We start from the raw sequence: 23108 nt of genomic DNA on the forward strand, positions 1-23108 counted from the left end.
AGGAAGCGTGTGGTGCTGAGGGAACCTGTTCCCTAACCCAGACCAGAGGAGGTCCTTCCAGAAGGGTTCCCTAGAGAAGATGGCACCAGAGCCCATTCATTCATTCATTCACTCGAGAGATATTTACTAAGCACTCACTGAGTGCCAGCACTATTGTCAGTCCTGGGGATCCAAGAGTAAATCAAACAAAGAGGGCCAGTGCCTTTGTGAAGGTTATATCCTAGTGTAAGAAACAAGTAATAAACAAGTGTGAAACACCCTCTCCCTGCCCTCTGCACCCTGAGATAGTTTTGTTGTTGTTGTTGTTGTTGTTGTTGTTGATGAGATGGAGTCTCTTGCTCTTTCATCCAGGTAGGAGTGCAAGTGACACCAAACCTCTGCTTTCCGGGTTCAAGTGATTCTCCTGCCTCAGCCTCCCGAGTAGCTGGGATTACATGCATGTGCCACCATGCCTGGCTAATTGTTTGTATTTTTAGTAAAGATGGGGTTTCACCAAGTAAGCCAGGCTGGTCTTAAACGCCTGACCTCAGGTGATCCGCCTGCCTCGGCCTCCCAAAGTGTTGGGATTACAGGCGTGAGCCACCATGCCCAGCCCCAGCTGAGATAGTTTCTTAGTGGTCTGGGAGGAGTTGGAGAGTGGAGAGTGATGGGGGAGGGACCAGTGGGTCCTGGGGGCATGTCACTTTGATAAGGTGGTCCCACAGAAGAAAGGGAACCAGGTAAGATTTCTAGGGAAAAGAGTAGCTGGCAGAGAGAACAGCAAGAGTGGGGTCCTTACAGCAGACACAGAGCATCATGTTTGAGGATCAGCGGTGTGGCTGGTCCTGCAGGAGCCCAGTTCAGGGGTAGAGTGAGGTCCTACAGCAGAGACAGCACAGGAACCCAGTCATGTGGGCCTGGGACCCAGGGGAGACCTCAGTTCTCATTCTAAGTGTGATGGGAATGACCGATTTAGACACGTCAGCCTGGCTGCTGTGGTAGTGATGGTTGGAAACGGAGGCAGGGAGCCCAGGTTGAGGGGTTGGGGGGTGGGGGGAAACCAGAGTGTAACCATGGTGATGGTGAGAAAGAAGGAGATGTTTGGGAGACAGAGCTGACAGCAGCAGGGGTGGCCACTGATGGAGCATGGGCCATGGGGCAGGGGACAGATTTCAGGATAGGGACGGAGGTGAAAGGAGAGGGAAGAAGCAGTCAAGCAACTCTTCTTTCTCCCCAAAGAGCAGATTTCAACCCATGTAAAGCATCTCCTAAGGGACCTGGGGCTTGTTTTCGATGTTCCCAAACAGCTCAATTAATTCTTTTTTTGTTTTGTTTTGTTTTAAGACGGAGTCTTGCTCTGTCACCCAGGCTGGAGTGCAGTGGCGCAATCTTGGCTCACTGAAACCTCTGCCTCTTGGGTTCAAGCGATTCTCCTGCTTCAGCTTCCTGAGTAGCTAGGATTACAGGCGCCCGCCACCACATCTGGCTAATTTTTGTATTTTTAGTAGACATGGAATTTCGCCATGTTGGCCAGGTTGGTCTCGAACTCCCGACCTCAGGTGATCCACCCACCTCAGCCTCCCGAAGTGCTGGGCTTACAGGCATGAGCCACCACACCCAACCCTAAATTAATTCTTCCTGGAAAAGCAGAGGTGTGAGCTGGATGGGGCACAATCCAGCCACCGGAATGTTCCTAAACCCAAGACCTCTGCAGAATGAAGAACTGGACCAAGCTGAGCCACACCAGGAACACACATTGCTGGGGCCCCTTAAATTTCCTGTGAAGTCACATGGTCCATGAAACAGATGTAGCGTCTTCCTTCACTTGTAAGTGTGAGCAATTCATACACTCCACAGATCTTTCTGGAGTGGACCCCCCTGTATGCCAGGTCCTTTTCAAGGTACTGAGGTTATGGTCCTCAGGGTACTTGCAATCTACAAAAAAATGAAACTAACAAGTGAATGATGTAATATGTTAGACTGAGATAAGCCTTATGGAAAAAAAAATCAAGCAGGGACAGGGGATGGGGAATTCCAGAGTAGGGATGGGATCAAGAATGAACAGCGGCTGGGCATAGTGGCAGGCGCCTGTAATCTCAGTACTTTGGGAGGCCAAGGCGGGCGGATCACCTGAGGTCGGTGTCTGGACAGAGGGAGGGAGGGAACAAAAGAACAAAGGGACTAAAATGGCGCATTTCCAGGTTCTTCATTGTCAACTTTCCCGCGCCCGGGAAAGACACAGGTCGACTGCGCAGGCGCAGTCTGACGTCTGACCGAGAAAATCAAAACCTACCTAGCCGCGCCTACCGCCCCGCCCCCGACCCGCCTATGTCTCGCCCACTGCCCTCCCACTCCCAGCCCAGGACATAAAAGCCGCTCCCAGCGGGCACGTGGCGCGAACTTCCTCCGCCCCTGCTCGTATGCGGACCTAGGAACCTCGCCCGAGAACACGCCGGAGCGACTTCCTGGGCCTCCACCACCGGAGACCGGTGAACCTCGCCCCTCCTTCACATTGGCTAGTTAATAAAGTTTTCTTTTACCCTGCCTACTTGCCTGTTCTCTGGCACTTACTCTGGTGGTCGTCTGGAGCAAATCAGTCGAGAGTTCGAGACCAGCCTGACCAACACAGAGAAACCCCGTCTCTACTAAAAATATCAAAAAACTTTAACCAGGCGTGGTGGTGCATGCCTGTATTCCCAGCTACTTGGGAGGCTGAGGCAGGAAAATCTCTTGAACCTGGGAGGTAGAGGTTGCGGTGAGCCGAGATTGTGCCATTGCACTCCAGCCTGGACAACAAGAGCGAAACTCTGCTTCAAAAAATAAAAATAAAAAGAAGAACAAACAGCAAGTGCAAAGGTCCTAGCTTGGGAGCATGCCTGGAACATCTGAGGAACAGGACTGAGCCCCGTCAGACAAGAATGGAGTGAGCAAGGAAGGGCAAAGGAAGAGCAGGTGTGGAGAGTCCCAAGGACCCTGTGGGTTGCAGCAAGAATTTGGGGGTTTGCTCTGGTTGACCGACACCATCTCACTTTTGAACAGGCTCTGGCTGCTGTGTTCATAAGTGACTGAAATGGGATGAGGGCAGAAGCTGACAGAAGAGTTAAAACTCTGTTGCTATAATTTAGGCAGGAGGTGATGGCAGCTTGAACCAGAGTGGTAGCAGTAAAGGGGGTAAAATAGGATCAGCGTTGAAAATATTTCCAGGGTGCTGCACACAGGATTTTCTGAAAGGCTGAATGTGGATTTTTGAGAGAAAGGAAGGAGGCAAGGATGGTGCCAAGGCTCGTGCCCATGGGGGAGCAACAGGTTGAGACTGGGGCTCAATATCAGCCATATTCAGTTAGAGATGCCTGTGGGTCTTCCTGGGGCAATGTCATGGGCTCGGTATGAACCTGAGGCCAGTGTTCACAGGAGAGGTCCTGGCCAGAGATAGTGAGTTTTCACGTTGTTGGCATGTAAGTGATATTTAAAGCCATGAGACTCAATGAACTCACCAAGGGAGTGGCACAGAGAGAGAAGGGGAGAGGCCAAGACACTAAGCTCCAGGACACCATGAAGGCTTAGGGGCCAGGGAGATGAGGACACTCCAGGAAAGGGGGCTGAGCAAGAGTGGCCAGTGAGGTGTCTGGGGTAACTCCCACCATCCTTGCTACACCAGCTGAACTGGGGATGTAGAGCAGAGAGGGAGGACAGAGAATGCCAGAAGGGCATGGCTGGACAGCAATTCAGAACTCATCTCCTGGGGTGAAAAGGACGGTGGGGCTCACTGCGCTGAAGCCAGCAGGCCAAGCTTAAGAGGTTTCCCAGCCTCTTGGAGGGCCTGGCAGAAGGAAGGTACTCAATTAATATCTGATGGACAAATGAATGAATGAATGGACACTCTTACTCCCCAGTGCCTATGAGTATCTGAGGAGTACCCCAGCCTCTCCTGAAACACACTGATAGAGGAACAGCTATAGGAGCCCCGGTCACCATCCCGGGCTCCATAAAGGCATGACCAACATGGACTTAGCCCCACCTATCACTGGCTTATCCAGTAATGAATGGTGACTGGACTGTTTCTCCCAACCAGTGCTGTGGGCCCATCGAATGTGCTGTGGCGGCCTCCATATCCTCCTCCCTCATTAACCAAAGATTGAGGAGCATGGTGAGGAATGAGGCGGTGGTGACCAGGGTGTGACTTCTCTTGAATGTCAAGTGTGCATCTGTGCATCTGTCTTTGTGCATGAGGGCATGAGTCTATGCTGTGTTCCGTGTCTTTCGGTACCTGCATGTCTGTGCGTCTGAGTGTCCGTGTCTGAATGTGTAAGCACTTGTGTGTTTGCACATGTCTGTGTGTATGTGGGTCCATGTGTGTTGTGTGTATGTGTGTATGTGTGCGTGTTGTGTCCAGGAGATAGGAGTTGACATTTCCTAGCTGTCCTATTGTGATTTGGAGTAAGGGAAGAAGAATCAGAGGAATTTGGCTTCCTCCAACAGTCATGTATTAAGCACCTACTGTGTGCAAGACCCCAAAATCCACTCTATTGTGACCACTCATAGTCCAGGCCTGCGGGGTATGGTCAGGTCTCCCCACTCCATATTCAGAGCCTGGGGCTGGAGGTGGGGGTGAGGGGCCCAGGGCTGGCTGCTGTCTCTGACGCACTCCCTCCAAGGAGTGTGTCATAGGCCACACACACAGGCCTCAACTGGTGGATCACCAGGCCACACTCCAGAGCCAGAAGTGGACAGAAGGGGGAAGGGAGGTGAGCCCTCTGCAAAGCCAATGCCCCCACTCAGCTCCCCCCAACACACACAAGAGATGTACGCCCAGTTGCCTTTAAACTTGACACCTCCCCAGGGATTCACTGACCACCTGAGGATGATGACAGGCAGCCTGGGGGAAGCCAATAGCAGGAGTGGAACGGAGGAGGGAGGCAGAAGGCAGCCGAGGCAGGGAGGACCCATGCGAGGGGCATCTGGGGGGTGAATTTACAGAACTTGGACACCAGTGGGAGGCAGGCTTTGGCACACTCGGGGCTTCAAAACCAGCTCTGCCACTTCCCGGTGAACCTCCCTGGGCCTCGGTTTCCTCGCAGTGGGGACGATGCTCATTGTCATCTTCCTAGCATTGCCATGAGGATTAAGGGAGTTAGAGTTGGACAGCTCTTCACACCTGCCCGGAGCCAGTGAGCATTCAGCAGGCATTCACCACAATCCGTGCTCACTGTTGTGTCCCATTGCATAGCGATGAGTGCAAAGAACAAAGAGGAAACAGGGAGGAGTGATGGGCGCCCAGGGAGAGTTTCAGTTTGCAACAGGGTGGTCAGAAAGTCCTTGCAGCAAAGATGACATTGGAGCAAAGGCCTGAAGGAGGTGAAGGCGTGCTTGGGAGGTGCAGATATCCTGGAAGAGCATTCAGGCAGAGGGAACCGCCAGTGCAAAGTATCTGAGACTGGCGGGTTCAAAACAGCCAGGACACCCTGTGATAAGCAGACGAGGGGCAGGCAGGTGGGAGAAGGGGTGGGGACCAGGACTCAGGAGCCTCTGCTTTCCCCTGAGATGAGACCACCATGGGAGGGTTCTGAGCAGGGGACAGGCATGGTCTGATGTTCAGGCTACCAGTATCACTCCAGCTTCTGCAGGAGAGGGAGACCACCTAGGAGACCACGGCTATCCTCCAGGCTCAAAAGGCAGGTGCTCAGGCCCGGTAGTGGAGAGGTGGCTGAGAAGGGGTTTGATTCTAGATGTATTTGACATGACAGCCAGCAGTTTTTTTGTTTATTTTTGTTTTGTTTTGTTTTAAAGACAGAGTTTTGCTCTTGTTGCCCAGGCTGGAGTGCAGTGGCATGATCTCAGCTCACTGTAACCTCCACCTCCTGGGTTCAAGTGATTCTTCTGCCTCATCCTCCCAAGTAGCTGGGATTACAGGTGTCTGCCACCACGCCCGGCTCATTTTTTTGTATTTAGTAGAGACGGGTTTTTACCATGTTGGTCAGGCCGGTCTTGTTGGTCACCTAACCTCAGGTGATCCACCCGCCTTGGCCTCCCAACGTGCTAGGATTACAGGTGTGAGCTATCATGCCCAGCCAAGCTGGCAGCTTTTACTGACAGCCTGGATTGGGGAAGTAAGAGACAGGTCTTGTGGACGGTGAGGAGTTCTGGCTGGCAGATGGGGCGAACATTACTGCCCTTCTCTGAGGCTGGGAATGTAGGACGAGGCTGCTGTGTGGGGAGGTGACCACTCTATGCCAGTCTGCTTCATCTTGGTTTCTGTTACGGAATTTTCTCACCACGGACTGTGAACAGCTTGAGGACACCACAAGGAGTGGCTGCAAATAGAGTGTCCTCCTCCCACCCACCCACCCCCTTCAGCACAGGGCCTTTCCCAGGATCAGACCCAGGAGGGCCTTTCCCAGGATCAGACCCAGGAGAGGTTTGCTGAGTGAATAAACAAGATACCGCCCGCCCTAGAGCAGCTGGCATGCTCACCCTCTTCCCAGAATGAGGTCAGAGGAGGATATTGGGTATCAACCTGGGCCACAGACACCCTTCCCTGCCTCAGACAGTGTCCCTCGTCCCCATTGCCCCTCTCTCCCCAGCTCCTGCAGTCCCACCAGGGAGCATGAGCCAAGGAGGTGTGGGGAGACCAGGTGTCAAGTCCCAAGTTTGTTACTTAGAATAAAAGGGCCTGAATTCAAGGGGTGCTCCACTCTGTGACCTTTGGCAAGTTACACAACTTCTCTGAGCCTCCCGTGAAGAGTGCTTTTTTAGGTCTCCCCAGAGCTCCAGGGGAACGGCATGAGGGGTATCCACCAGGCCTCACCGCGCCCCCCCCCCCCCCCCAGAGTTTTAGAAGTGTAGTGATCCATCATTCCGGCTTTTTTTTTTTTTTTTTTTTTTGAGATGGAGTCTCACTCTGTCGCCCAGGCTGGAGTGCAGTGGTACCATCTCGGCTCACTGCAACCTCCGCCTCCTGGGTTCAAGCAATACTCCTGTCTCCGTAACTGGGATTACAAGCACACGCCACCACACCCAGCTAATTTTTTGTATTTTTTAGTAGAGACGTGGTTTCACCATGTTGGCCAGGTTGGTCTCGAACTCCTCACCTCAAGTGATCTGCCAGCTTTGGCCTCCCAAAGTGCTGGGATTACAGGCATAAGCTACCACACCCAGCCCATCTTCCTAGCTTCTGAAATGCTGGAGTGAGACACTCCCTTAGGATCACCCAGCCCCACCCGCCCATTTTACAGATGAGGGAAAAATGGAGGCCCAAGAGGGAAAATGACCTGCCCCAGCCCAGCACACTTTCTGGGACTGCACCCTGGGAGTGTTATCCAGGTCCATTATCCTGCTACCTGTCCACTGCCCAGTGCTGTCGGCCCCTTCTGGAAAGCATTGCCATAAGGGGGCTTCTGAAAGACATCTCCAGAAGTCATCGCAACCAATGTGGCTAAAACCATTGTGACCCCATCCCATGGTTAGGAAACATCTAAGCTGCCACTTGTACTCAATCACCTCTGCAGAACCAGAGCAAAATGATCACCAAAAGCCACCTTCCTGAATGCACACTGGTCAGCAGTTTCTATTCTATCCTAGTTCATTTCCTTTTTTTTTTTTTCCGAGACGGAGTCTCACTCTGTCGCCAGGTTGGAGTGCAGTGGCGTGATCTCGGCTCACTGCAACCTCCACCTCCCTGGTTCAAGCAAGTCTCCTGCCTCAGCCTCCCGAGTAGCTGGGACTACAGGTGCATGCCACCACGCCCAGTGAATTTTTGTATTCTTAGTAGAGACGGGGTTTCACCATGTTGGCCATGATGGTCTTAATCCCTTGACCTCGTGATCCTCCCACCTCGGCCTCCCAAAGTGCTGGGATTACAGGTGAGAGCCACCGCACCCTGCCTCTGCTTTTTTTTTTTTTTTTTTTTTTTTTTTTTTTTTTTTGAGACAGAGTCTCGCTCTGTCGCCCGGGCTGGAGTGCAGTGGCCGGATCTCAGCTAACTGCAAGCTCCGCCTCCCGGGTTTATGCCATTCTCCTGCCTCAGCCTCCCGAGTAGCTGGGACTACAGGGACCCGCCACCTCGCCCGGCTAGTTTTCTGTATTTTTTAGTAGAGATGGGGTTTCACCGTGTTAGCCAGGATGGTCTCGATCTCCTGACCTCGTGATCCGCCCATCTCGGCCTCTCAAAGTGCTGGGATTATGGGCTTGCGCCACCGTGCCTGGCCCTGTTCATTTCTTTAAGGGCTAGTTGCTACCACTACACTGATGTGACTAGTAATGAGTCACAACCTGCACTTTAATAAACAGCGGCCTCGATAACCCAAAGCCCCATGACAGAGACAGCAACAATTTACTCCGCTGGAATGATGACTACGATTTGCTGGTGCTCCTCGTGTACCAGTCGTTATTCTCATCGCTTCAAGTGTGTGTACTCAGTTACTCCTCATAGCATCCTGTGAGCTAGGTGTGCTTGTGATCTCCATATGGCAGAGGAGGCAGCCGAGGCCCCCGGGGGACCAGGTCACAGCTAGGAAGATGGACTCAGGCAGCCTTTCTCCTGAGCCTGTGTGACTGGTCACCAATCTCTACTGACAGCAGGAAGCAGGGACGTATCTGGCATCCTGCACAGATGGTACTCCCCAAGTTAGCTCCCTGGGCTCCCAAAATGCTTTTCATGTGCTATTATATATAGCACACATTCATTGAACACTTGACGATGTGCCAGCCCTGACACTTGAAACATTATCTTAATTCATCTTCACAACCACCCTGTGAAGGTGAGATGACCAGTGTCCCTATCACACAGATGGGAAAAGCAAGGCACAGAGGTTACACAGCCAGTGGGGGTCCAGGAGGAGACCCCAAGTGGGCTCCCTCTGGAACCCATGCTCCAAACCATAGCATTTGACTTCTCTTTCTCCATCTCACCCACCATCTTTGTTCTCCTCCTTCTTCTCTGAGGTCTGTCTCTCTCTCTCACACACACACACAAACACATACTCACACACACCCACACACATGCACACACACAGAGGCATTTTGGGCGTTATGTTTGTTTATTTTTAATTTTTTATTTCCATAGGTTGTTGGGGAACAGGTGGTGTTTGGTTACATGAGTTAGCTCTTTAGTGGTGATTTGTGAGATTTTGGTGCACCCATCACCCGAGCAGCATACACTGAACCCAATTTGTAGCCTTTTATCCCTCACCCCCTCCCCACCCTTTCCCCCTAAATCCCCAGTCCATTGTATCATTCTTATGCCTGTGCATCCACACAGGTTAGCTGCCGCTTATAAGCGAGAACGTACAATGTTTGGTTTTCCATTCCTGAGTTACTTCACTTAGAATAACAGTCTCCAACCTCACCCAGGTTGCTGCAAATGCCATTAGCTCATTCCTTTTTATTGCTGAGTAGTATTCCACCATATATATACCACAGTCTTTATCCACTCATTGATGGATAGGCATTTGGGTTGGTTCCACATTTTTGCAACTGCAAACTGTGCTGCTATAAACATGCATCACACGGGTATTTTTTGAAACGCATCCCTTCTCACGGCCATGGGCTACACCAGCCAGCACAGCGTGGAAGGAGAAGATGAGAAGAGATGCCCAAGAGACTAGAAAGCTGCTTGCAACACAGCAGGTCTGTGCAGGTCTGTGAGTGTAGACTGTATCCTCTAATGGGGATTGATCCTCGTGTTCCTAATTCATCCTAATGATGAGTCAAATCCCAGATGGATAAGAGCTTAACACTAGGCACAGAAAATAAGGAACCTGCCCCCGCTACATACCTGATTATGGTGACTATTTTGATTCAAGGTCATTACTCGCACAGGAAACAGGTAAGGCAGCAGCATGGCCTGGCTGTGTGGACCCTGGAGAGAGGTCTTAGTGAGCACAGGACCATCAGTGAGGGACAGGGCCTTAGAGATCATGTACTCCAACCCCATCAGAGTGCAGATCTGAGGGCAGAGGAGGGATAACACATGCTCGGGTCCCGTGGAGAGCCAGGCAAAGAGTGCACAGCAGGCCCAGGTCCCCTGACCTACCCTAGTCGTCACATCACCACCCGCACTGACCACCAGCCCACCCTCCTCCGCTGCCAGACACAGTTAGAAAACCTCGGGGCCCTGCGTGCCCTGTCTGGCCCGGCCTCCGGCTATGCCCACCGTGAAGCACCACATCACAGCGTGATGGCCACAGAGGCTGGGGCCCACCAAGGCACAAGATCACCAAATGATTTGTCTAGGGAGTATGGCCAAAAAGCAGATTTGCAAAGAACGGATAGCTCAGGCCACCCCTTCCAGAAGGCAAGATGTCACTTGCCTCCTGGGCACTTAGGATACTCTTTATTTCTGTCACCAGCACCGAAAATAATAAATTGCTCACAGTTCACTGACATCCTGCATATTCTAAAGTGTCCACATTCCTCTTCCTGCTTAATCCCTGCAACCCTGTAAGGTAGAGTTAGGATTTTCATCTCCATTCTACAGAAAAGGAAATGGGGGCCAGGAACACTTAACCACTGGGGCTCCCCAAGCCTCAGGCCTAAGCCTCTCCTCATCCATGGGCAGGCTCTTCTGAGTGTCTGTGACACAGCTTCAACCCAGATGGCACCCCTGTGCTCCACGTCTGCACATGCAACTGCCCCACCCACACTCCATGTGCACATCCCCAAGGCATCTCAAACTCAGCATGTCCAAAACCAAACCTTGATCTTCCTCCTCTACTCTCTTTTTTTGTTTGTTTGTTTGGTTTTGTTTTGTTGAGACAGAGTTTCCCTCTTGTCGCCCAGGCTGGAGTGCAAAGGCGCAATTTCAGCTCACTGCAACTTCCACCTCCCAGGTTCAAGCGATTCTCCTGCCTCAGCCTTCCAAGTAGCTGGGTTTACAGGGATGCGCCACCACCCCCGGCTATTTTTGTCTTTTTTTTAGTAGTGATGGGGTTTCACCATGTTGGCCAGACTGGTTTCGAACTCCTGACCTCAGGTGATCCACCGGCCTTGGTCTTCCAAAGTGCTGGGATTACAGGCGTGAGCCACCACGCCCAGCCTCCTCCCCTTCTCTCTGCTCACTGCTAGGCTGGGTCTTCTCCCAGTCCTCCAAGTGGTTTTTTCCACCCAGCTGGCAAGTCTGAAACCCAGAAGTTATCCTCAATGCCACCCTCTTCACTACCCATATCCATCCATCAAGCTTCAGTTCACCTCCTAAACATCTCTCAAACACATCTGCCTCTGCCCATGCCCTTTGTACCTACCCTGGCCCAAGCACTGGCATCACTCCTCTCTGGTCAGCTGCAGCAGCCTTCTCGATGCTTCCCTGCAGCCAGCCTTGACCCCTTCATAATCCGTTTGCTTCTTAAGATGCAAATCAGATCATGACAACCTGCCTGTTCTAAGCCCTTTAAAGTTTCCCATTGCTCTCGGGATAAAGCTAAGCTCTTTAGCTCAACCCATGAGGTCCCACGTGGCCCGGACTCGCCTGCCTCCTCTCCTTCAGTGCTCCCCACACTCCTCCACTGGCTCCTCGTGATCCACCCTCCTTCTAGGTCTGAACAAGTCATGCCTCCTCCACCCCAGCTCCTGCTGCTTTCCCTCCCACAGCCCTGCCTTCATTGTGCCTGGTTAGCTGCTCCTTATTCACTAGAGGTCAGATCCACCACCACTTCCTCAGGGAGGCCCATCCTGATCTCCACATAAGCTCAGAGGATGCTTTGAAGGGCAGCGAAGTGTAGAGCCTGAAAAGAAGGGAAGGGAATGCAGTGGTTAGATGCACAGACCCTAGAGTCAGACTGCCTGGATTCACAAACCTTGGATAAATGGCTTAACCTCTCCTTGCTTCAGTTTGGTCTCTGTATAATGGGCATAATTAAAGTATTTATTCAGGCCACGTGTGGTGGTTCACGCCCGTACTGCCGGCACTTTGGGAGGCTGAGGCAGGCAGAGCACTTAAGGCCAGAAGTTTGAGACCAGGCTGGCCAACATGGTGAAACCCCGTCTGTACTAAAAATAGAAAAATTAGCCTGGCATGACGGCACATGGCCTGTAATCTCAGCTACTTGGGAGGCTGAGACACAAGAATCACTCAAACCCAGGAGGCGGAGGTTACAGTGAGCCGAGATCACGCCACTGCTCTCCAGCCTGGGCAACAGAGCGAGACTCTGTCTCAAAAAAATAATAATAATAATTAAAAATTAAAAATTAAAAGCGTTGGATTTGAATCCAGGTCTATCACATTTCAGAGGCCATACTATTATACGCTGCTTAAGATAATGCAACAAGGAGAACTAAAATAAATTTTAAAAATAAAAATAATATAAAGTACTTACTTCATAGAGTTGTAATCAGAACTAACGAGCTTGTGTATGTGCAGTGCTCATAACGGTCCTCGGCATACTCTAAGCTCTCTATGGACATAGTTGTCTACATGTGACGTTAGCCTGTCACACACCATCATGGTGCCATATAGGTACTTTTCTTTCATAGTATGTTATCCAGGTTGTATGATTATCTGATGACATACATGTCCTTCATGAGAGTGTAAGCTCTATAAGGACATGAACCAGGCCTATTTTGCACCCTTCATGTCTCTCATGCCAAGCCCAGGCCTGGCACAGTCGTGGGCACTTAGTCCATATTTGCTCACTGGACTCACAGCTAGCCTAGAGCAAAGCATCTCCCTGCTCCAGACCACGTGGTCTTTTCCCCAATACAGAGTATACTCTTAGCCATAGCTGGCCAAGTATGACTAGCAGGCCAAATCCAGCCCATCCAGCCCACCACCGGATTTTTTTTTTTTTTTTTTTTTTTTTTTTTTTTGAGATGGAGTCTCACTCACTCTGTCACCCACTGCCCAAGCTGGAGTGCAGTGGCTCCATCTCAGCTCACTGCAACTTCTGCCTCCTGGGTTCAAGCGATTCTCCTGCCTCAGCTTCCCGAGTAGCTGGGACTACAGGCACGCACCACCACCCCCGGCTAATTTTTGTATTTTTAGTAGAGATGGGGTTTCACCATGTTGGCCATGCTAGTCTCGAATACCTGACCTCAGGGGATCCACCCACCTCGGCCTCCCAAAGCGATTTTGTAAATCAAGTTTTAATGGAAGACAACCACGTTCATTTGTTTACATATTGTTTATGGCTGTTTATGTGCTACAACTGCAAAGTTAAGAAATTGTAACTGAGACCATATGGCCAGCAAAGATAAAAACATTTGCTATCTTTCCCTTTACAGAACAAGTTTGCCAGTGTCAGCTTTAGGCATGTGTAATCTCCTTGAAGCCAAAGCCCATGGCTTCATGGGGTTGGTATGAGGCTTATACCACTCTTAGAACAAGGCCTGGTACAGGGGAAGGGCTCCATAATGTTGGCAGGTAATGTGAAGTGTCATATGCTTACTCATAGGAGACCAGTAAATATTTGTTCATTAAGTAAATCAGATATTTTCTGCCCCTTGTGATAGATTTTGGCACCAAGCCCAGGCCTGCCTTTGTGGAAAATCAGGACGATTTATAGGGAAGTTATGTCTGGACTGACATTTTGGGGAGAGGGACCTCAGAAATAAAAATTGTTACCTTTTACTATGTACCTTCTAGTGTGAGACACAGTAAAAGGTATGACCCAGTTTAATTCTTTTTTTTTTTCTTCTTGAGATGGAATCTCGCTGTGACGCCCAGGCTGGAGTGAAATGGTGAGATCTCGGCTCACTGCAACCTCCGCCTCCCGCGTTCAAGTGATTATTCTGCCTCAGCACCCCCGAGTAGCTGGGGCTACAGGCGTGCACCACCATGCCCAGCTAATTTTTTCATTTTTTGTAGAGAAGGGGTTTCACCATACTAGCCAGGCCGGTCTTGAACTCCTGACCTCAAGTGATCTACCCGCCTCACCCTCCCAAAGTGCTGGGATTACAGCGGTGAGCCACCAAGCCCAGCCCCAATTTAATTCTTATAATAGCACTTCTCAAACTTTCATATGCATGCAAATCTTGCTCTGGGGATCTCATTAAAATGCAGATTATGACTCAATTGGGGGAAAGAGCTGAGGGGCGGCATTTCGTTTTTTCTTTTTTTCTGAGATGGGAGCCTCGCTCTGTCACCCAGGTTAGAGTGCAGTGGCGCAATCTTAGTTAACTGCAACCTCCGCCTCCCGGGTTCAAGCAATTCTCCTGCCTCAGCCTCCCAAGTAGCTGAGATTATAAGCGCCCACCATCATGCCTGGCTAAATTTTGTATTTTTAGTAGAAGCAAGGTTTCGCCATGGTGGCCAGGTTGGTCTCGAACTCCTGACCTCAGGTGATCCGCTCGCCTCAGCCTCCCAAAGTACTGGGATTACAGGCATGAGCCACCACGCCTGGCAGGACTGCCTTTCTAACTAGATGCCAGTGCTGCTGGGCCTCAGGCCGCACTTGCAGCAGCAAAGCCTTAAAACATTTCTATAAGCTAGAGATTATTTTTACTATTCCCATTTCACAGGATGGGGAAACTGAGGCTCAGAGCAGTAATGACTCCTGCCCAAGGGTCACACGGTTGATAAGTGACAAAGCCAGGATTCAAAGTCAAGTGTGACTAACTCCAAAATCCCCATTCTGTTTGTGACACTACCCAGTCAGAAATACCTCCTTCAAGAAACTTCTCCAATGTAGGAGTTCCTGCTTGCTCCTAAATCAGCTTCCTTCCCAGCTGGATCTGGGCCCTGCCAAGTCTGGTGGCCTAAGCATGGTGCTATTTGTTAGTTGCCCACTGTTGCCTTTTTTTTTTTTTTTTTTTTGTTTGAGATGGGGTTTTGCTCTGTCGCCCAGGCTGGGGTGCAGTGGCACGATCTCAGCTCACTGCAACCTCCGCCTCCCAAGTTCAAGCGATCCTCCTGCCTCAGCCCCCCTAGTAGCTGGGACTACAGGCACGCGCCACCATGCCCGGCCAGTTTTTGTATTTTTTCAGTAGAGACGGGGTTTCACCATGTTAGCCAGGCTGGTTTCGAACTCCTGAATTCAGGTGATCCACCCACCTCGGCCTCCCAAAGTGCTGGGATTACAGGTGTGAGCCACTGCACCCGGCCTGTTGCCTTCTTTCTGGGCAAAGGGGCCTCTTCCAAGAGAGGCCAGAGCTTGGGGCTGGCTCTGCTGTGCCGAAGAAGCTTCTGTTTGTATTCCTCGCTGGTGGCCATTATTTAGAGCATGTCATACTCTGCCTTAGTGGCTTCTGAAGCCGTTCTGATTCCTCCACATTGCTCTTTGCTGGCTGCAACACAGCAGACCCCTCCCTCCTCTCCTGCCGCCCTCCATCTTGTCCACACATGCCTGGCCGCTGGCTGCACACACGCATGCATCCCAGCTCCCTCCGCAGCCGACCCTCCCTCCCCCTGCTGGCAGGAAGGCTGAGCTGGGGCATCCGGGTTCCCACAGTGGATGGGGCTCAACTGGAAAAATCAAGCGCTGGGCTGCTGTGAGTCCATTTGCTCTGAGGACACAATTGGGTCGGCCAGCTGCAGGCATCCCGTGGGTAGGAAGAGCCCACTTTCTTGGAGGGGGAAGGCCAGAGCCTTTCTTCTGCCTGTTCCTCTGAGCTGCTGCTGCTGCTGCTGCCCCTCGGAAACCATACCGGCCTCTTTCTTTCTTTCCTTCTTTCTTCTGTCATTCCCCTTTGCGGCTGGCCAGGACCATGTCCACATGGAAAGGGCAGAGCTATTAGAAACTATCTAACGGCCGGGCGTGGTGGCTCAGGCCTGTAATCCCGGCACTTTGGGAGGCCGGGTGGATCACCTGAGGTCAGGAGTTCGAGACCAGCCTGGCCAACATGGCGAAAACCCACCTCTACTAAAAATACAAAAATTAGCCAGGCATGGTGGCGGGCGCCTATAATCCCAGCTGCTTGGGAGGCTCAGGCAGGAGAATGGCTTGAACCCAGAAGACGGAGGTTGCACTGAGCCGAGATCATGCCTCTGCACTCCACCTGGGGTATAGAGCAAGAATCTCTCTCTAAAACAAACAAACAAAAAGAAACCATCTAACGGTCCATACCCCATGTTACACAGGGGAAAAACAGAGGAGGTGAGTCACCTGCCTTAGCCACACAGCAAGTGAGTGGCACAGCTAGGACCCAAACCCAGTTCTCCAGGCTCTGTGGCACCCACCCTTTCTGGGCTCCTTGGAAGTCACCTAGGGAGAGTACAGGGTGCTCCCAAAGTTGGGCTGGTCTGGATATGAATCCTGGTTCACTAGCTGGTGGCAGGGGAGTTTCTCTCTCTGAAACTCAGTTTTTTTGTTTGTAAATTGAGGCAAAAAAAAAAAAAAACACACACACCCTGCCAGGCTGTTATGAGGATGAAATTATATCATATATGTTAGGTACCCGCTCAAGACCCAACCCAGAGTGGATGCTTAACAAATATTCTCTCTCTTCTCCTGGGTTTTCAATAAGCTCTCACCATCCTCACTTGCTTATAATGATGCAAGTTAAGGTGACTTTTTAGTCATGCATGTCTGTGCATGCATGGGTGTGGATGTGGGTGTGTTTGGGCTGGGGGATCAGGTTGAGGACACAGCGTGTTGTCTTAGCAATGATTTGCAAGGAGAGAACACCTCCCTGGGTCTGGGGAGGGAGAAACCCCATCCCGCCCAAGAGAAGGAGGGTGCTGAGGCTACAGAGTAGCCCAGCCGTCTCAGGCCCCCATCCTCCCACCCCTGCTTCCCTATACGCAGCTCTTTTGCCCCAAGAGCTCTGCCCTTCTTCAAGTCCCCCCAGACAACCCACTCACGCATTCATGAGCAGCATAGACTATGCTGCAGATCCATGACTGGGACAGAAGAAGGGTTTTTACATCACACACATCTCAGCAAACTGCCTAAAATCCCCTTTCAACGCCTGTAATCCCAGCACTTTGGGAGGCCGAGGCAGGCAGACCACTTGAGTTCAGGAGTTCAAGACCAGCCTGGTCAACATGGCAAAACCCTGTCTCTACTAAAAATACAAAAACTAGCCAGGTGTGATGGTGCACACCTGTAGTCCCAGCTACTTGGGAGACTGAGGCAGGAGAATCGCTTGAACCCGGGAGGTGGAGAATGCAGTGAGCCAAGATCACACCACTACACTCCAGCCTGGGCAACAGAGCAAGACTCCATCTCAAAAAATAAAAATAAAAATAAATTTTAAAAAAGAAAAAGAAAAATCCCTACAGTTCTATATAGAGAAATTCTCTTCTCACGGATCCTTCTTGAACACACTGCCACCCAAAGGGGTGGGGACAGGGATGGGGATAAGAGGAAGCTCCACTCCTGGCACCTTCCCCTCCAAAACCAACCTCCCTGACCAATCCTTGGGCTTGGCCAAAGCGCCCTGTAATTTATCAGGACTCGACTTCCTTAGAAGCCACTTAAGCAACATTTAAAGAAGACATCTTTGGCCGGGCACAGTGGCTCACACCTGTAATCCCAGCACTTTGGTAGGCCAAGGTGGGCAGATCACGAGGTCAGGAGTTGAAGATCAGCCTGGCCAACATAGTGAAACCCCTTCTCTACTAAAAGTACAAAAATTAGCCAGGCATGGTGGTGCACGCCTGTAATCCCAGCTACTTGGGAGGCTGAGGCAGGAGAATCGCTTGAACCCAGGAGGCAGAGGTTGCAGTGAACCAAGATGGCCCCACTGCACTCCAGCCTGGGCGACGGGGAGACTCTGTCTCAAAAAGTAATAATAATAAAAAAGACATATTTTCCCTCACCCCTGCCTCAAGCCGGCTCTGCCACTTGCCTGGCCCATGGCTCCCAGGACACAGAGCTGGGTCCTGAGGTCACTAGCTGCCTATTTGAATTTGAATAGAAAAAAAAAAATGTTTTACTTCGTAAAGACACTTTGTGAAGGGCTCCCCAACACCTCTGGGTCCTCGTTCAGGTGCTGCTTCCCCCACAAACACATGTAACCCTGGCCTCTGCCCTTAGCTGCCTGCCCCACTTTTCCCCCATTCACCCCCAACTATAGGAGCCCTGGCCCTCGCCTTCTGTTTCTCCCTTTTCATTACCATATTCTTTTCTTCTCCGGTCCTGTTTGTCAGTCCCTATCCGGAAGGGTTGCTCTTCTTACTTTGTTTTCTTTGCAATGTGCCTGTTCCTTCCTTCTGGACCACAACCCCACATTTATTCACTTAATGAGCTTCTATCGGCAGCCCACTGTGTCGCTGGACAGAGAGGATAAAGAGAAGAAATGTTTTCTTTGTAAAGTCCCAGTCCTTGCCTCATGACCCATGGTTCATGGTGGAAGCATATATATACACAAATATTTATTATAATATCATGCGTTGAATGTTTATTATAGACGCCAGAAACCTATCTATCTAAACCTATCTAAACCAACTCATTTAATCCTCACAACAATCTTAGGAGCTTGGCATTATTACCATCCTTGCTTTATAGATGAGGAAACTGAGTCACACAGAGGTGAGATACATTTTTTATTGCACAGCTAATAAATGCTGCAGCCAGACACAAATCCAAGCCATGTGGTTCCACCTAACCACTGTACCACACTGCCTCTCAACGTGCCCAAGGGCCCCAAAGCGCAGACGAGGGAGCTCGTAATTTTGCCTCAGGAAGTCAGGGAAGGCTTTACAGAAGAAGGGACTTAGAGCTGGGTTTTGAAGGATGAAGAAGAGTTTGCTGACTGAAGAATAGGACAGACATTCCAGTAGGAAGCTCTGTATTTCAAAAGTCAGCAGCATGAAATGACACGTCATGGGAAGCTTGCTGTGATGGGACAAAAGAGAACATGAGGACTGGGAGCCGTGGGAGCTGGAAGAGGGCAGAGGCCAAGTCACACAGGGCCCTGTGTGCCTGATGGCATGCTGGAGTTTGGCCCTGGAGGCACTGGGGAGCTCCTACAGGGCTGTGAGCTGGGCAGTGGCTTGCTCGCTGTCTGTCTCTCCCTGGGATTGCAAAGCAGCCTCTCCTCTAAGGCTGTGTCCATAAACCCCCAGCGCCTCGGGGCTGCTCTCCCCACCTGCCTCTGTGTGCCTCAGTCTCACAGCCATGCCATTCTCTTTCTCCCTGACTCTCTGTATTCCACAGGGGCCGTGAGGGCCTCAAGCATTTTCCCAATCCTGAGTGTGATTCTGCTTTTCATGGGTGGCCTCTGCATCGCAGCCAGCGAGTTCTACAAAACTCGACACAACATCATCCTGAGTGCCGGCATCTTCTTCGTGTCTGCAGGTAACAGCCACTGATCTGAGTGGGCTGGACTCCAGGCCTACCACTGGGAAGAAGGCTGGGGTCTGGGTGCTTAGGGGCCACGAGGGCCTGGCAGAGAGAGATGGGGAGAGAGGAGAGGAATCGCCAGGACTTGCACTAGGTGGTGTTGCAGGGGAGAAGGGTTGTGGTGGGGGCTCCTGTCCTGTAGCAACGCCTGAGCCTCCACCAAATCCTCCAAGAACATCCCCATACCCCATCCCTTGGCCCAGTGGCCCATCTTCTTCCCACCACTTGGAAAAAGGCCCAAATCCCCGCTTCCTCTCAGGGTACTTGGCCAATTGCCACTTGCCCTTTTCCCTCCTGGTGCAAGTAAACCCATGAGGAGGCTAGAGAGAGGGCACCCCAGTACCTCGCTGTTCCAACCCCTATGGGATACTCAGCTTCACCTTGGAAACCGAGGGTGGACTCTCCCCTCACTGTTGCACCCAGGTGGGAGCAGGCAGGCACCCACATCCAGATGTCTGAGCCCAGTTACATGACAGATGAGTCACACTCACTTCAGATGCCAGAAAAAGAACCTGGGTGTAGCCTGAGCCATTTAATAGGAATGACCAACATCGGGCCGGGTGCAGTGGCTCACGCTTGCAATCCCAACACTTTGGGAGGCTGAGACAGGAGGATTGCTTGAGCTCAGGAGTTCGAGACCAGCCTGGGCAACATAGTGAGGCCTCAAGACCGTGTCTCTACAAAAAATTTTTTCTTTTAATCAGCTGGGCATGGTGGCACATCCATAATCCCAGCTACTAGAGAGGCTGAGGTGGGAGGATCACTTGATCCCAGGAGTTTGAGACTTGCAGTGAGCTATGATCACACCGTTGCACTCCAGCCTGGGTGACAGAGCAAGACTCTATCTATAAAAAAAAAAAAAAAAAAAAGAACCACCAACATCTAAGAGTACTCACATGTATTCACCCTTTTAACCTTCTCCATGACCCTAAAGAGTAAGGCTTAACCTGACTCCCATTCTACAGATCTGGAAACTCAAACCAGGGTTAACTTGCCAAGGCTTTGAACGCTGGCAGTCCGGCTCCAGGAGCCCACCTTCACCCGCTGCTGCACCAGCTTCAAAGCCCTGTGCAGCCTTAAGCAAGTTCCTTAACCTCTCTGTGCTTGTCTCCTCATCTGTACCCTGCTCCTGCTTGAGAAGCACCAAGCAGTGAAAGCAGGTAGTGAAGACTCAATGAACAATATCTAGTATTAGTTACTCAGCACCTTGTGAAATGCCTCCCTTCTCCCACCCTGCCCGTGTCTGTTTCCATCAATGCTTCCCTTGTGGCTGTCTCTGAATGGAAAGAAAATGTTAAGGGGAAGCTGGCAGATGTCCCTCTACACTGCCCCACCTGTTCATGAAAACACCGGACCCGGGAAGGCCCACAGAGCTGTCCCCGACCTTTAGGGCTGCCCAGTGGCCGACTTCCTGAGAAACTAACCTCCTTCTCTCTGATCCCCCACCCCGCAGGTCTCAGTAACATCATTGGCATCATAGTGTACATATCTGCCAATGCCGGAGACCCCTCCAAGAGCGACTCCAAAAAGAATAGTTACTCATACGGCTGGTCCTTCTACTTCGGGGCCCTGTCCTTCATCATCGCCGAGATGGTCGGGGTGCTGGCGGTGCACATGTTTATCGACCGGCACAAACAGCTGCGGGCCACGGCCCGCGCCACGGACTACCTCCAGGCCTCTGCCATCACCCGCATCCCCAGCTACCGCTACCGCTACCAGCGCCGCAGCCGCTCCAGCTCGCGCTCCACGGAGCCCTCACACTCTAGGGACGCCTCCCCCGTGGGTATCAAGGGCTTCAACACCCTGCCGTCCACGGAGATCTCCATGTACACGCTCAGCAGGGATCCCCTGAAGGCCGCCACCACGCCCACCGCCACCTACAACTCCGACAGGGATAACAGCTTCCTCCAGGTTCACAACTGTATCCAGAAGGAGAACAAGGACTCTCTCCACTCCAACACAGCCAACCGCCGGACCACCCCCGTATGAAAACCGCGGGGCCTCGCCAGCGCCGGGGCCGAGCCGGGAGGAGGGCGCGGTCCCCGGGGGCGGGGCGGGGCGGGGAGACCTCCCAAAAGCGAAAGAAAACAAACAAACAAAAAAAAAACAAACACACACACACACACACACCACAAAAAAAGAGAAAAACATAACAAGTAAATTTTAAAAAAAAGAACAAAATATAAGAGGAACAAAGAAGCAAAACAACAGGAAATGTGGGAAAACATAAACGAAGGAAGAAAAACAAACTCTAAAAAAAAGCGAGAGGGATAAAAATTAAAAATAGAAAATAAATCTAAAAGAAAATGCATGATTTCCCATGTACCATTATTTTAACATTTAATAAAAATCAATTTAAATGAAAAAATAAAAGGGAACCAAGATAACATTAAAGCAAAAAAAAAAAAATGTGAACAGAAAGGAAAGGGGATGTCCTTTGTATTTTTCAGGGTTTATTTTATTTATTTTTTTTTTTAACGCCGGGAGAGTTACTTTTCTGTTCTCTTTAACCCCCAGCGGGCCCTGCCTCCCTGGGAGAGTGGGGGGTGAGACTCAGGGGCCCCGGGGGCCAGGTGAGCCTGCAGTCACTGCCAGGTCCCTGGAGCCCCTGGGTAGGTGCCCCAGGAACGCTGGGAAGGCTCAGGGCTCGAGCCGGCTCCGCCCAGCATTGATGGGGCAATTGTAGGCCTCCAGGTGACCGAGCCCTTGTCCCTCCTCTCCGTTAGGGTGCCTGGAGGGGGGTACACTTGGGGCTTGCCTGGCCCCAGGTTCCCAGTCCTTAATGGTCCTTAACCCACTGTGATGACTTCCTAGGCCTTGAGGAAAGGGGAAGGAGAGGGGAGGCTGCCAGTGGCTTACCAAGATGCCGGAAACCCCGGAGTCCTCAGGGTGAGCCTCTTGGGGTCATGTCCCCAAGCTCCTGTCCTTGGGGTCAGGAGACGCCCAACCCCCGGGGGACATGAAACAGCTCTCCCTCCTCACCCCTCACCTCAGGGCCACCTGATGACCTTGGGGTGATGGTGGACCCCCAGACTCATAAGCCCCCCAGTTCCCTGGGAAGGGGGTTCATTGACCCTTTGGGGGTCCTTGGACTCACTGATGCCCTCTTGGGGCCCAGCGGGTTCAACAACGACACTGCAAAAAGGTTTCTTTTTACAAAAGAAAAAGGAAAAACAAGTGGTGATTTTTTTTTAATAAAAAAACCACAGACTATAAATAAATGTAAATATAAAATAAGTGGATTTACTTGCAAGAAAATCAGATAGTATTTTTCTTTTAATTCTTTTCCAGCTTTAAACTGTGAAAACAAAAAATGGGGTGGGGTGGGGGACTTAAAATTTAGCAGGGAACTTGTAAGGAAAAAAAAACAGAAAACGAATATACAAATCCATTTACAAAAACAAAGCAAAACCGTGGTGAGAGGTGAGAGCTGGGCTTGAAGGTTGGAGGGAGTAGGGGAAGGTCCTAGTGAGCTGCAGGAGGTCTCTGTGGTAGAAAGGTGGCTTCCTGAGACCAGGAAGGTGCTGTGAATGGGGGAAGACAGAATCCAACAAAGAAAGAGACCACACGCCCCACGCGCACGCATGCATGCACGTCCACACACACATACACAGTCCACTTAGCCCAGCACCGCAGTCACTCACAGGGACGCACTCAGTCTCCACCCTTCCATCCCATACATAGCCAGGGGCGTGGCTCAAAGGAAATTGACTCATGCCCTCCACAGCCATGGACCACAACAACTCCACACTGGCCTTTGCGTTCATTCACGCCCTTCCAACACAGCACACACATGAACACACACATGCACGCATACACACACACCCACACACACACCACTCGCATGCATGGGAAGGGCACCCGTCTAGAATCCAGGACTGGATTCCGGAATTCCTTGCTGCATGGCCTCTCTGG

The 23108-nt window shown here is 51.3% G+C and overlaps 1 protein-coding gene across 1 annotated transcript in view; it reads left to right on the top strand.

Annotated features, from left to right (window-relative positions):
• The window catches only part of CACNG2 (calcium voltage-gated channel auxiliary subunit gamma 2), a 140462-nt gene extending 119200 nt beyond the window's left edge, over window positions 1-21262 (top strand). The window contains exons 3-4 of the mRNA XM_030915452.1: window positions 19008-19148; window positions 20647-21262. Coding sequence (XP_030771312.1) covers window positions 19008-19148; window positions 20647-21182 — 677 coding nt within the window. The 3' untranslated portion in view covers window positions 21183-21262. The remainder of the gene's footprint in view (window positions 1-19007; window positions 19149-20646) is intronic.
• Window positions 21263-23108: the final 1846 nt, after the last annotated feature.

Source organism: Rhinopithecus roxellana, chromosome 13 (assembly GCF_007565055.1).
Source record: "Rhinopithecus roxellana isolate Shanxi Qingling chromosome 13, ASM756505v1, whole genome shotgun sequence".
NCBI classification, from domain to species: domain Eukaryota; kingdom Metazoa; phylum Chordata; class Mammalia; order Primates; family Cercopithecidae; genus Rhinopithecus; species Rhinopithecus roxellana.